This window comes from Gambusia affinis, linkage group LG09, assembly GCF_019740435.1.
Source record: "Gambusia affinis linkage group LG09, SWU_Gaff_1.0, whole genome shotgun sequence".
NCBI classification, from domain to species: Eukaryota; Metazoa; Chordata; class Actinopteri; order Cyprinodontiformes; family Poeciliidae; genus Gambusia; species Gambusia affinis.
The window spans coordinates 9315910-9331213 of record NC_057876.1 but is presented as its reverse complement, the minus strand read 5'-3'; the positions used below and the strand labels follow the sequence as shown (position 1 = coordinate 9331213).

The 15304-nt window shown below is 42.9% G+C and overlaps 1 protein-coding gene across 1 annotated transcript; it reads left to right on the top strand.

Annotated features, from left to right (window-relative positions):
- The first annotated feature begins 439 nt into the window (after nt 1-439).
- si:ch73-43g23.1 lies at nt 440-9939 on the top strand. Its single transcript, XM_044127294.1, has 2 exons — nt 440-754; nt 1193-9939. Exon 2 carries the CDS (start codon nt 1267-1269, stop codon nt 9448-9450), a length of 8184 nt encoding a protein of 2727 aa, XP_043983229.1. The 5' UTR covers nt 440-754; nt 1193-1266; the 3' UTR covers nt 9451-9939.
- The last annotated feature ends 5365 nt before the right edge of the window (nt 9940-15304 follow it).

Below are 15304 nucleotides of genomic sequence, written 5' to 3'. Positions count from 1 at the left end.
AACCTTTGACCTCCCTCAATAGCCATTCCTCAGCAGAGCCTCATTTACATCTACACGCAAAGTTATATTTACTGCACCCTCTGTGTTAAATACCCCGTTTAAAGTTGTGTCAAAGTGAACAATGAATATGCCATTCTTCGAGGACAGTATTTACTCTTTCTTTCCCCACCAGCACACCCACTCAAAGAACTAAAGCTATGTCTTTCTGGCCCTGATAATGTAGGTCTATATATAGAGAAGCAATGTGACTGAGCTGGCTGTAAGTGTCAGATTCCAGGCGTGCTCGTTGGTCCCGGCCTGATCAGCATCTGCTGCTAACTATAAACCCACCCACCCCATGAGGTACCCCAACCCAGCTTACACTGGAAAGCCAATGCCCATGCGAACCTCAGTCTGGAGAAGAAAAAAAAATATGATCTGAGCTACTTGCTGTAAGCTCTTTCCCTGCTGCCAGATCAGAGGGGCGGGGCAGAAATGAGTATTAGAGGATGTAATATCTCTAAGGAGGTTCCTCCTCTTTTCTTTTTCTATTCAAGTCTAATAGATGGCAGTGCTCTCCATATTCTGAGGTTAGCCAGTCAGTCTGGCTCTGTCAGTCAGAGATGTAGAGCTGTTTGGTCCTTGAGATGAACAAGGTCTTTTTACCTTGGAGTCTATTGCAAACTTGAGAGACCATTTTCTTTTGAATGAGGGGTGGATTTTTCACTACTGAAGAGCTCAGAACCATCAGAAAAAGCTACATCAGTGGCCGCAGGTACAGTACAAATCAGTCAGAGTTTCTCTTCTTGCATATAATGAAGCATGAACATGTGTATTTCTGTGGTTATTACTACATGTCAGACTAAGTAAGGGTTCCACATTTGCAAAGATAATATGAAATAACATAAAACTATGATTTTATTGGAATAATTAAAAGAGTACATTTAGATTTTGTAAATGCCATAAAACCAAATAATCTTTTTTTTTTTTTTTTTTTATCAAATCAACTGAGTGTCATTGCTTTTTTAGGAAATGGCAACTTTGTTAATTTTTGTTTTTCTGCTGTTTTAAATCCAAACAAATCTTAAATAGTGCAAATCAATATTTGTTATCACTAACTTAGTCATTTTTATCCAATCTACTTATAGTACAATGAATATGCCCTCCAGGAGATCTTTTTTTTCTTTTTTTCTTTTTTTTTTTCTTTTTGCAGGAACCCAGCCAAAAGCCCACAGGAGGAGCGGGCAGGACTGGCCACAGTGAATCTTTGGAACTCATGGTGTAGCGATGGACAGTTGGACTCTCCAGGGGGACAGCTACTCCTTCATGCGCAGTGCGCCCCGCACATTTTCCCTGTGCCATCGTGAGGGTACCCCTAACCACGTTGAAATCTTCGACATTATCAACATCCCCACTCAGCGGAGTGTCATCTCTGAGACCACCTGCCTGTGTGACATTTTTGGAGACGACGGTGAGTCAGCGTCCCTCTCAAGCAGCCCTGCTGCAGGGCCCGCTGTACCTTCCCAGACAGAGTTGGAAAGAAAAGTTGCTACCACACCACAAGTGGATGATTTGAACGATTCTTCTGGCAGCTATCACACTGCACCTGGATCAAGCGAGGGAGAGGAGGGGTTTGATGATTCAAGAGAAGGGTGTTACAGCCCTGCTTGGCAAAAAGAGTGTTCAGATGGGAGGGAATTAGATGACAAAGAATTAAATTCAAAACATCCAATAGTTGCTAAGGATAGCATTGCAAATTTTGAGCCAAAAACCGCATCCCCAGTACTTCTGCACAATACAAGTACCCCATCATCACTCACCCCATCGTATCAAGGCCTCAACAGTGGTGAGACAACACCTTCTCCTGGATATAATTGCCCCAGTTCCTTCAATCCAGAAGGGAGGCTGTCATCACTGTCTTCCTCCTCCGCTGAAAAAAGACTTTCACCTCTATCACCTGACATTCAGGAATCGTACAGAGAAACTGAATCAAGTACAATAACCCCTTCATTCAAGGACAGACAGAGTAATCAATCTTTAAGTCCATCACTTCCACACGATTTAATTGAGCCAAAAGCCAGCCAGTTAAATCAAAACAGCAGTTCATCACCTGAGACTCCCACTGACCTTTCTCAGGATTATACAGACATTAAATCTAGAATCAATTTTTCATCTTTTATACTCCATGGTGTCGATTCAGAATCTCCCTCAGAAGGGCAGGTAGTCTCCACTGAGCTCAGAAATAGTTCTCCTTCCCCCACCACTCAAACATTACCTCCTTTCTCTGAATCAAGAGGGAGGGTATCTGTACCTGATCTCTTTAGCAGAGAATCCACACCTGATATAAAAGATTCTGCCAACACCACTGAACTTATTTCAGATCTATCTATTGCTGGAAGAGGCATCACGACTACTCCTCAGAGCCAGGACACAGGATTATCAACTGGACCAGGCAGCTCTGTTTCCACACCAGGCCCTAGGTTTACGCCCCCTTCTCCTGTCATTTCAGTAGCAACGTCTCCTGAGCTTGTAGAGGATAGAGTTCCAGCTGGAATAAGGAACGTAAGAACCTCCCCTCACTTGCCTACCCCTGCCTTTCTAACCTACACTGGGTCAAGAAGTCCATCACCTGCTCTTTCGCCTACAGTACAAAACCGTTTAACACTTTCTGAAAACAGGAGTCAGGTGTCTTCTCCTGTGGTTAGTAATAGTTTTTCTCCATTACCTGAAGTGCAGCAGAACAGTTCGCCTTTACAACAAATATATACTTCCCCATCACCTGAGATTAGGATTGTATCCTCCTCTCCTGAGCTCAGTAACGAGCATAGCTCTCAAGTAAATCCATCACCCGAACTTCATCAGAGAGTCTCACCTTTAGAGGAAAGGTACAATTCTCCATCCCCTGAAATAAGGATTTTCTCCTCCACTCCAGACCTCAGAAGGAAAGAACACTCTCAAGTAACTACATCACCTGGACTGCACCAGAACAGCTCACCTTTACAAGAAAAATATACTTCTCACACACCTGAGATAGGTGCTGTTACAGCCCCTCCACATCTAATCAGGAAAGAGTGGCCCTGTCAAGTCAAAGAGGTTTCAGAGTCTTCTCTCACAGAGCAACAAGTTGGCTCTGTGTCACCAAGAAGCTTCTCTTTCTCCCCTCAGATCACAGGGGTGTCCTATTCTGTTGTTCAGGCTGAGGGCAGGACAAGTTCCCCATTTCCAGAACTTTCTCATACCTCCTCCCCAGAGCCAACTCATTTTCTTGTCTCCTCTGAGTCTGGTAAAGACAGTGTTGACACCAGTGTAACACAGTCCACTGGTAGTCAAAGAAACTCTCCGCATTTATCAGACGTCCAAAGTTCTGCCTCACCATCTCTGCTCAAAAACCAAACACCTTCTCCTCAGGCAAAATATTGCACACCTTCTCCTGAACCAAGATCTCTAACCTGTTCACCAGATGACTGCCTAAGTCCTTCATCTCAGCACCAGCATTCATCACCTGTAACTCCATTTACAGAGAAAATATTCCAGGAATCACTAACAGCACAGTCTCCAGAATTCAACTCCCTGTATACAACACCTGTTCCTCTCACATCTGAGCTTCAGACAGAGACCATTACTGCCGGTGTCACAGTAATACCATCACCTACACATCTGACAAAGAAAGCTGTGTCACCTTCATTTAAATTAGAGAATAGACTGGAAACTGGTGCTACTGAAATAAGGAGCAACTCTTCAGTGGTGAAAGTTTGCACTCCGACATCTGTCTTATCAGATAAAAATTCATACAATTCACAGATACAACTCATCACAGAAAGAAGAGAGACAAAAAAGAGAGAACACTGTCAAGAAATATCAAGCGTAGCCATCTCCACTCAGGAAAAACACAACACTCAACACCCCTTTTCTCAGGAAGAAATCGAGTCTCCTTCCCACGATATTACAAGCCACAGAGTTCATAAAGCTGCATCCAAGGAGTTTCAGCAAAGACAAGAAAAGCTCCATCCTCTGGTCCCCTCTAACTCCCTGAAATTTGACAGGAATATTTATCTACCAGATTCAACTTGCACACCTCAGAACTCAAGAAGACAGCTGTTACCCAAAATTATACAAGACGACAGGGAGAGGCTGGCGGGGGACATGTCCCGTCGTATAAACAGGCGGCGCACTCCTTCTCCACCTCTTACCAGGTTTACACCTGTTCACATTATAGCCCCTCAGAAACCACACAGAAAGTGGCAAAACAGAAGCAATAGCCCCTCTGAAGTTATAACATCCTCACTGTGTGGTAATTTAAAGGAAGCAGGGACAAATAGGGAAAACCCCAATGTTGACCCTGTTGACAATAATAGCCAGGCCCATTGGGTCAGAATTGGAAAGCAATTGGAGATGGACAGAGAAATGCCATTGGAGCAGGAGAGGGATGTAGGTATGGAGAGGCAAATGGGTAGGGAGATAGACGGAGAGAGAAAGAGGGAGGAGCAGGCTCCTGAAAGAGAAGAGGGGTGGCAGGGGGTTGCCAATTACAGAGGGGAACAGGTTGAGCTGTCATTCAATGCTAGGAATAGAAAAGGACCTGTGATTCGCAGTGCAGCTCCCACAACCAGAGAGGCGCGCCAGGGACTGCCAACAGCACATTCTTATTCAGAGAGTCTCCCTGCGACAAGACAGCTACAGCAACAACACAGTCTGCTTAAACTTGCACCTCAGCCAGACCCCAGCGGTTGCAGCACCAGCAGAAGACTTAAACCTCCCACATCTCAGGACAGGAGAAGTGTGCCTCGACGCGTGTCCACGAGCAGGCCATGTCAGAGCTCCAGCTCCAGTATGGGAAGTGAACTTGATGAAGAAGACCATGAGGTGAAGTGGCTTACAGATGTGGCTTTTCGCAGCCTGTCAAGTCCTGAAGTAGATTACCTTGAAATGTACAACTCCAGCCACTGTTCGTCTACAAACATTTCTCAACCATCTACCCATGACAGTCCAGCTGGAGTCAATGCTGCCTGGTTGTCCTATGCTGACTTCAGAGGTTCTGCACCAAAGCTTGACTTTGATGAACTCTCCTCTCATCAGCAAAATCCTCACAATTTAGATTGCCTAGATCCATCCAGAAGATGTGAGTTAGGAAGCTTTGAATGCATAGACGTAGCTGTGGAAAGAGAGGACTGCAGGAAAGTAAGAAGAGGAGTGCCAAAAAGACAGATCCAACTGAAGAGAAGGAACAATACTGAAGGGAAGCAGGATGAGAGCAGTGAAAATAGCAGTCCTGGGCTACCAGTTATGGTTGAAAGCCCCTCTCAAGAGATTCACCCTAGAGGTACCTTTGTGAGGCAACACAGTACACCAGCAGCAATGCAAGAAACTCCCCCTAGTGAGAGCAGCTCTGAGCTCTCACAGCAAAAAGAAAGACAGTCCAAACTCCAGAAATCTGCTTCTATGGATGAAACATACTCTAAAACTAAGATTGCTTCATGCCTCATCAAGAACGTGTTGTCAAAGAAGATGCAAGGCGTTGATAGACAGCCTGATGAGCAAGCAAGTGAAGAAGTGAGCCCACCAACAGAGAGTGCCATAGCACCATCTGAAGAATCGCCAAAACTTGATTCTGGTAATCTGAGTTCCTGTCTTCAGTCAGATCACAGCCTTTCATCTGAGAGATTTTCATTGAGGGGAGAAACAGGGATGAAGGATCAAGCCACTTTGCCTAAGGACCACGGATTAAAATCTAGTTATAGACCAAGTTCATCCAGCAGTGGCAGAAGTGTCACCTTCTCCCAGACTGATAGCGAAGAAGCTGATTCCCAAACTCGAAGTACTAAATCATCAGCTTCAGAGATAAAATCCAACTGCGGTATACCGCTTGGAGGTAAAAGAAGTGGTTTACAGTCCTGGCAAACACATGAAACTGTGGTAGGTGCACCAGTGGAAGTACCTGCGTGGGACACAGCAGCTCCCTCAGAACGTCCTTCTGGCAACACCCTGGCAAGAGGAACAAACAGAGATCAAAAAGTTGAAAACAAAGATCAAGACAGGCAACTACAACAAAGAGACAAAGATCCCTACACATCTAAAACACAGGAGATCAAACTCAAAGCTGTGGAAAAAAAGAAGGCCTCACTAAATGTCTGTCTCACTCCAGAGGCAGAAAGCAAATCTTTTCCACTGGAGGGGTTTGCTGGAGAGAAGGAAGAAAATGCTAAGACCAAAGCAGAGGACAAAATAAAGGATCAAGGGGACGGGGATGATAATGTTAAGGCTCCCGTTCACAAAGTTAGAGATGTAAGGCGGCTTGTGAAAAATACATACAACTTGTCCTTCAAGGCAGTTAGTTCTGATAACCAATCAGGCATCGGTGAAGAAAACTGCAATGAGGAAACAAGGGAGGAGGTGCCAGTAGGGGAGAAAATAAATGTATTAAAGGAGGCTAGCAGAGAAGAGAGGGAAGAAGAAAGAGAAAAAGAGGTCAGGCTTGACAGAACACCTGAAGAGAAAGATGAAGCAAAAGATTCAATGAATCAAATATTACTTCATTCAACTCAGAATAAAAGAAATTCTCCATCTGGTCCACAGCCAATGCAAATCGAATGCAAGGCTGTTTGCTGGAAAGATGACAAAAATAAAATGCCAAACATGAAGAAAGATTTGGGCGATAAAAACCAAAGCTCTTTGTTGTCTTCCCCAGATGCAAACTCGATAGCGAGCAGACTAAAACACACAACTGAAGAGAAGATGATCCAAAAGCTTGGTGAACATATTAGTACCACAGCAGAAAAGAAAAAGAATGTGACAGAAATCCACAAAGTGACAGACAGTGAGGACAAGCCCAAATTGGCTAGAACAGACCGAAAACCTCCCATGCTCGGAAGCCTCCCTAAACTGCCTAGTAAGGAGAGGGAGGTGTCCACTGCTGTAGTTTTAATAAGAGAGAAATCAAATAAATCCAACATGTCTGCATCTTTAAGTCATGAAGAGACTTCTGCCCAAATCAAAACTCCTGCTTCTCTCTCACCTACCCCCCCTGTTTCTGGTGGCGCATCTGGTGGTAGCCACTCAGTTTCAATGCTTTTAAAGGAGAAAGGTTATCAAGCTGACATTGGCACAGTGGGGAGCGATGGTCAGAACTTAACTAGAGGTAAAGGACCTACCTGTAAGCATGTGAACTCTTTGGAAATCCCTCTTCAGACCATTCCTCCTTCAGAAAAAGTTTTTCCTGATTCTCACAGAGGGAGAACCTTCTCCTCGTCCTCCACCACCTCTGGCCCCTTAGCAATGACTGAAAGTGCAGATGTCCTGGAAAAGCCCACAGAAGAGGAGGAAGTTAGCATTAAACCTCCAAAGAAAGATACAGAAACAACAAAAAGGAACACAATGGACCAAACACTATCAACCACCAAACAAAATGACACTATCGGAGAATTTGAAGCAGTCAAAAGGCTAGATCCTACTTTCCCCCCCAGGTCTCCTGCAATACGGAGATTCAAACCACAGCCAAGTGAGACCAGGTCACCATCAACAGAAACAGAGAAAAAAGAAATGCCCTCATCGTCTTTGGGAAGCCACAAACCTCAAATGATTGAAGTAAAATCCATAGCTAAAAACTCTCAAAAACCAACAGTGCCTCCGAAACCAAACAGTAAATTTAAGCCTGGAGATTTGGGAAATGTGACAAATGAAGCACAGAGAGCATCAACAGCTTCCTCTAGTGGAAAACAACGAAATGAGGAGAGACCACAGACAATTGTAGTGAGCTCACCTACAGTCTACAGGAAGATTTCCAATGAGTCTGCCTCTGCATCAAATTATTCAAGAAAGCTTGCTGTATCTGCTGTGTCAAACCTTAAGCCACCACCTCACAGAACAACAGCAGCCAATGTCACCAGCATCTCTAACATGTCAACAGCATGTTCAGACACAGAGGCAGTTGCCGACCAAGGTCAGCACCAACAATCTGCTGCTTCGCCTCAGAGCTCCAGGCATGCTAAGAAATCTGAATCCCTAACTACAACGTCAGACACCGGTTTAGATGTAGCCCAACAACTTGTTCCACAACCAAGTCCATATCAAAGTGTTGGATCTACCCTATCTGAAGTTGACCAATCTACTTCAATGGACCCAGAGGGTCAACAGTGTTCTACGGCGACATGTGAACATGAGCAAACTATACCTGTTAGCTCCAACAATCTGAAGCAAGTGCCTGCTGTTTCCACAACTCAAAAGTACACTCATCAACCATACAGAAGAACAGTCTCCAGTGAGCATGCCCAAAGAATAGACGATCAACATTTTCATACCTCAGATGACCCTCCAAGCTATGACGAAAGAGAGAGCTTCAGTCCACTCTTGCTTCCTGATATGACTTCAGCAAGGTCAAATCGGTATCAACCTTCATCCCATCCTCCCTGTTCCTGCACAGCTGGCTACCCCTCTCACTGTGGTCCTACCTCTCCTCACCAGCATCGCAGTCCCCATAATCTTACCCCACCTGGTCTGCCACACTCTCCAGGTCAGGCACTACCTTACCAAGTGGCTCAGCCCCCTCTCCATGTTCACCACTGTAGACCTGAAATGCAGCCATTGGGTTACCAACCAAGATCTCCAAAGTCAAGCCCTCTTGGTCCAAACCAACCACAATCCATTTACCAGCCTCTCCATCCCTCTGCTGCCTGCGGTCCCCTTCCTTCACTCATGCAGGCCTGCCCTGCTGACCGCTCTCTGTTGCCACAGCAACATATTGGAGCTCGACGGCCTCCTGTTCACAGATCTCCCCATCAGCAGCCACCAAATCTGACTGGGGCTCCTTACAGTGATCCAGGCCACAGCCACTCTCCCGTCCTGCCTCCTATAGATCCTCAGTACCTATGTGGCTCCCAAAGCATGGGTCTCTCCTATGGGTCAGAATATGGCGGCGATAGCTCTAGCGTGTATTCAGAAAGTAGCTATGCACAGCCACCACGTAGAGTACTCCTGGATCCTGAGACAGGGAAGTATTTTTATATTGAGGTGCCTGTGCAGCCCCTTAGAAAAATGTTGTTCGACCCAGAGACTGGTCAGTATGTGGAAGTGCTCATCCCACAGCAGGCAATGTCACATTCAGGCCTGTACCCTCCTGCTGGACCCCACTTCCAGCCTCTCCACAACCACAACATCTATGCCCCGGCTCCTCAATACATGCCCTGTGCTGCTCCTCCCCCATTAGCCCACCCCCAGGTTCAGCCTCAGCCACCCCAATATCCTGAGGTGTCTGCTGCACCTCCAATGCATCCAAGTGGGTCTGGGGTCAGCTATAGGAATCCGTCAGGACAGGGATCAAAGACAGAGCCCAAAAACCACCGACCATTGGACCAAAGGTACCTTGAGAATATGTATTATGTCCCAAGTGTGATAAATGCAAGCCCAAATGCCACCCCACCTGACTATTACCACAGGCATCCTTCTAACTTACCCACGACTGGGGGGAAAAGGTCCTGAAATAGAGGGCAGAGGCCGCCTTCCTGGAGCCTGTGGAGTTTAAAATACACTATGTATAAATGGGGTGGCTAATGTTGGTCTGTGATGTTATTTGAGTTTTGACACTACAGCTGAAGAAAGCAATTCTTTAGATGTTGTTTATTTGCTAATGCTGCTATACTTTTTGCTGAGCTGCTTTTACAAAAGAGATTTTTAGGTTGGTGTCTTCAGAAATACATGTGTGTGGGCCTTTTCTATGACCTATTTATCAAACTATTACTTAAACTTTTATATGTAAGATGATTAAAGGGATGCAAAGGAGCAAAACATCTGTGGGATTATTAATTTACTGATGTGTTTTTAGTCTGTAAATGTCCACAGAAACTTGAAAATGCAATATGAAAAGACCTCATATTTATCTTAATAATGCATTTACACAGGTTCAGTGAGTTTGTGCACACGATGTCTGCTACACAATGCAGCACTCTCAATAAAATGTCAAATGTCAAATTTCCTCTCTTTAGTCTTTCTTCAATTGCACTTTTAAAAAGATAAAACATTTAACTATAGTACTCTAGTTTAGTCTTACAGGATGTTACTTTGAATTCTTAAATAGGTTCACGTTTTAAAGCTTTTTTTACAACTAAACAATAATGTCATTTACTCTAAGAGAAAGTGCATGACACTAATTATTAATGAAAATTGGATTTTTACATTATAAAATTAGCTAAATACTCAGGAGAATTACAAATGGATATATGAAGCATGTATGATCTCTAATAATTGCTTAAATATGACGATTACTAGTGGTTTATTCTTTGGTACTGAAGATGACCGCAGAAACATATTTTTTGTTTATATGAAACATATTTAATTTTAAAACCACTAGAGGTCCCTGTGCAACACCAAATAACGACCTAATGTTGAGAGGGGCTGAATTAGGGGTCTCAAAATCTTGCCCTCCAGTGCAGGTTGTAGATGCATCCTAGCTCCAACATATCGTAATGTAATGATTGAATTACCTCTTCACCGTGCCACAGAGTATGGCAAAATCCTGGTAACATTCATTTGATTCAGATGTATATGTATCCAAAACCTTCAGAACAGTAGATTTCGAGGACTAGATTTGTAGACCAATGAGTTAATTTTGAGTTTGATAATATAGTGCTTATTAAAAGGAAATTCTCATTTTAAGCTGTCAGATTTTATTTAAGCAAACAAAAACAAGCGTGCGATGTTCTGCAGAAGCACAGTGTAACCACAAGGGGGACCCCTTGACCAGAGGTAGAAAAAAAAGATCATGCCAGGAAGTTGTGGCTGACCTATGTACTCTGTGTAAGTAGAACCAAAAACATGAAAGCAGTTTTACGACTTCTCTTCTTAAACCTGCGCCTATTAACTATGTCCAGGAGCACAGTTGTAAGTAACCACCACAGCCTTTAATGTGGTTGACGGTAAAGTTTATGGTCTGCAGGTGGCTTCTTGTGTGTGTGACTGCCAGGTGTGGGGGGGGAGGATAAGATTAAAGCTTACACATTACCATATGGAGACGAAATAGCTTGCGAGTTAGCTTGATTATAATAACTGAACCGGAAACATATCACTGAGACTTCCATTATCACTACAGAGTAGTAAAAATTAACTAATGATTATGTAAACGTGACAGCTTTTAATAGCTGTCTGGCATACTAGTAAGTGTGTTATGACTACATAGCAACATTCAAAATATATATTAATCATTGACAGAACACAAGCCCTAGCCTAGACTGGCATCTTTTAACGTCTGCAAGTGTCAACTAAATATCTGTGTTTATTGTCATACACTTACATTTTCACAACCTGTAGAATGAGGAAGGACACACCTTGAAAAAGCACACTAATCTGTGTAAACTTCTTGACACACCTTTTTTCAAAATGACTATTAGACAAATCCACATATTTCCATGTGACTTTGATCTACCCCAGTAGTTTTTACAGTGTAGTATTTTCTATCATCTGAGCTGAAACAACCAGCTCTACAGCATTTTCTTTCCAGATTATCCAACAAATACTTTTTTTTCTTTCAAGAAGTTTGCAAACTGTCTTTAAAGAACCCAGTACTTTCCAAAAGATATTATAGCAATAGTAATGTTTATACGAGGATTGTGTTTTTAAAAAGAAAGGCCGTGATGTGGAGGACGTGTAGTTCCCATGCACATCCTCCACATCACATTTGAGTCCAACATATTTCAGTCAAACACACAAAACACACCATGAGATCATCAGTTGGCCTCTGGTCTCTTTCCATCCGTGTCTGTTTCTTCGCTCTGTTTCTGTGATCTGTTCTGTATATTGAAAGGTGTAGACCCCAGGAGGTCCATAAGGCACGGCACACCCAGGAATGTGTGGGTGAGACCGATCCCGGAGCCACGTTTGATGTGGACCAACAGCACAGCTGATTATTCACTGGAAAAAACTCCTCTCTGCATTGTCCAATATCAGGAATGTTGAAAAGGAAGAGTGGGTGGCATGGGCCTGGCAGCTAGATAAGACAGACTATTAGGTAACAACAAGCTGGATAGATGCTTTCTTACATTTTCCAGTAGCATGTGCTACTAGAGATTAGATCTCTATTGTTTGTAAAAGGGAAATTGTTGGCTTTAATGGCTGTGTTGCTCACTTAGACAGAAGTGAAAGGGTGATTTTATTATTCCTATGACTTTAAGTGCATGTATTAATGGGGAAGAAGTTAGGTCATGTGGGCATTTCAGTCCCCTGCCAAACATTTGTGCTCATAACTCCTGCCTGAATGACCTCCTTTGATGGGAGGGTCCCAAGAAAGTTTGAGTTATCTAAGAACACCAATAGTAAGATTTTGTTTCAGACTTCCCCCTAATACTAAAATAAAACCCACTCTTTTTTTCAATAAAATGCTACTTATTACGTGGAGTCAGCTCAGAACTTCTGCAGCCTCATGTTTATCCCTGACTAAAAAATATTAAACAAGCACAGCAGTTCATTAAAAGTTGCGTTTTAATTCATTTTATCTTACTTATATATGTTTCACTTTGTGCTTAAATTAACAAGCTTTCCAATAATTTCCAAATTTATTGAAAAGGACTTCATTTGTGTTGCTTTTCACAACTTTGAACTGTGACACAATGTGACTTCAGGCCTTCAGCAGGATCATTTTCTATTCTTATTTTTATTTGTTTCTCTATCACTCCATCTTAAACCTTGTAACATTTGCTGAAGATGTATATTAAAGGAATAAAACAGAAGAAAATGTCACTCTTGCACATTTGGTGGAGTCACCTGAATACTCACGCCCATGCCCTTAAAAGGCGTTCCTTTCGACCCAGCGGAGGTGAACAAACCATGAGTGGGTGTATGTCTGCGTGTGTGTGTGTGTGTGTGTGTGTGAGCTCATCATGACGGGGAGAGGAATGACAGAAGCAACAACCAGAAGCTATCTGAGATGCGAGGGAACACCTGAAACCCTGCATTCATTTTGTTGCCTAGCAACCCCAGGGCATAATAATTGGTGCGGGTTGTAAAAATCCTTACAACCATGTTTACACTTGTGTGTCATACAGACTTCCTTCCCTCCACCAGGTGGTGCGTGCCGACCTGTCACACCCTGTTATTGCTTCATCGCAAGCTTTCATATCCTTTTCGTCCAGCAATAGCAATCTAACGTAGCCTGACTCATCTGTTTAGAAATCAGTAAATGTTTTCATGGTTATTGATCTTTACCGAGTGCTACATTATGCGGAAAATCACAAGATAAGTCTTCCTTCATTATTATTTTATATGAAGTAAACCTGAAGGCAGCTCAGAAAGGGTTGTTTGTTGTTTTGTGGGGGTGGGAGGGTTGTTAATAGTGGAACTTATTCATCTAGACCTGTCTAGTCATCTGAGTGTCCCAGGACCCCTCATGTTCAGGCAGGAAATTGTTGCTTATACTAGGGAGTCTGTCATCGTTTCTATGATAGTTATGAGAGTTTGAAAAGTAGTCTGGGAGTGATGTCATAGCCTGATCACTTTACCCGCTGTCCTTCTTCACCTCTTCCAACAAGGAGCTGGGCTGTGGATCAATGGGAATGGAAGGAATGACAGGAGTCTCTGTGTGTGTGTGTGCTTAGCAGTTTTTTTTTTTTTTCCAAAAGGTCAATTTAAAAAAAATAAAAACTATACTTCGAGGACCAGCTGCTCCATATAGGTCCCAAAGCCTGGGCCCCATAAGAAGAAGTGCTGTTTTTGTAAATAGGGGTTAGATTTAAGACCAATGAGCATATTAATACAACAGTTTCTACAATTACCTTGAGGGAAAATCCCAAAGGGATTAATAAAGTTTCTATCTATCTATCTATCTGTCTGTCTGTCTGTCTGTCTGTCTGTCTGTCTGTCTGTCTGTCTATCTATCTATCTATCTATCTATTGAATTTAGGTTAGGTTTAGGGTTAGGTATGGAGTGGCAGTAGTTAGGGGTTAGGTTTTGAGGTAAGGTGTGAATTAGGTTTTGGTAAAAGTTAGGGTCTAGGTATACAATAGTAATTATTAGGGTTTGGGAGATTATTTGTGTTAGACATGAACACAGTTACTAAAATGAATGGAAGTCAACACACGTCCTAATATGGGTAGAAATACAAACTTGTGTGTGTATGTGTATATGTGTGCGTGGGTGTGTGGCTACTGAGACAACAGTTATTGGCAGGATCAAGTTCTTGGCTGTCTCCGATCCTGAATCACTCATTGCTGATTCCATGTCTGAACTCTTATTGATGCCATACTGTGTCAAATATTCTCTTCATATTTTGACGGCCAGCCCATTAAGGGGTCGGGTCTCCTGCAGAGAGGTCTGGCAAACATTAGCAGGAGGGAATCTCCAGAGAATCCGCCTTAAGTTTGGTTTTAGTCCACGTGTTTGCTCTGAGGTGGTATGCATGGGTCACTGAATTCCTCAGGCATGATGCAAAGCTATGAGTCAAATAAGGACAGCCCTGACCACACAGACATTGGTCATTACACCTTTTAAATTTAGAGCCTGTAAATATTATATATTACTCTCCTTATTTCTCCATGTTGAAAGCAGACTTGTTTTTATCTTTCACTCCTAGAGAGTCTCATTGCTGGCTATATCAGCATGTGTGTGGAATCCCATTGCCAAGACAGTCAATGTCGGCCTGAAGAAGGCATGAAAGAGCTGCTCATTGTTACCCGGTCAACTCCAACGAAGTGTCAAACAGCTGACATAGAGAAAGGACCAAGCACCACGGACACACGGAGATACATTATCATACAAATATTAACAAGTGAGGTAAATGTTAGCCATGGACTTTGTACATGTGGGATTTGACGATTATATGGGTGAAAGTTTATTGGCTTCAGCGGCAGCCGATGAATCTGATTCCATGGATTGTTCAAGTATTTAAAAGCTACAACAGAGGAAGTTTTTCTGTTGTAGAAATTTTATTGAGTGTCATTTCTACACTCAACTACATCGGACTAAATGCAATACTGATTGTTGGAAGCTGAAACTTAAGAGTAATCTACAAATTAGTGAGGGGAATTAAATCTCCACTGACAGTGGGTCTTAGTATATAAAAAAATATATTTTTGTTTTTTTTTCCGAATCAGAGGACACTCACAACTCCTTTATTTCAGGTAACTAGACTTAGTTCAAACCATAACAATTTTTGATGAACAGTATCAACAGGTTCTGCATGAAGAGAACAAGATTTTTTTTCATTTTACATCAATTTTTGGACTTTTGGACATTGCTTTGACCTGACTGCCAAAGTGAGACCGTTCCGATACTGGGCTAAATTATGTGTTTTGAATTTCGGTCACTGCAAATGGACTTCCTGTTGCGTGCTTGCTTAATGGTTTTGCT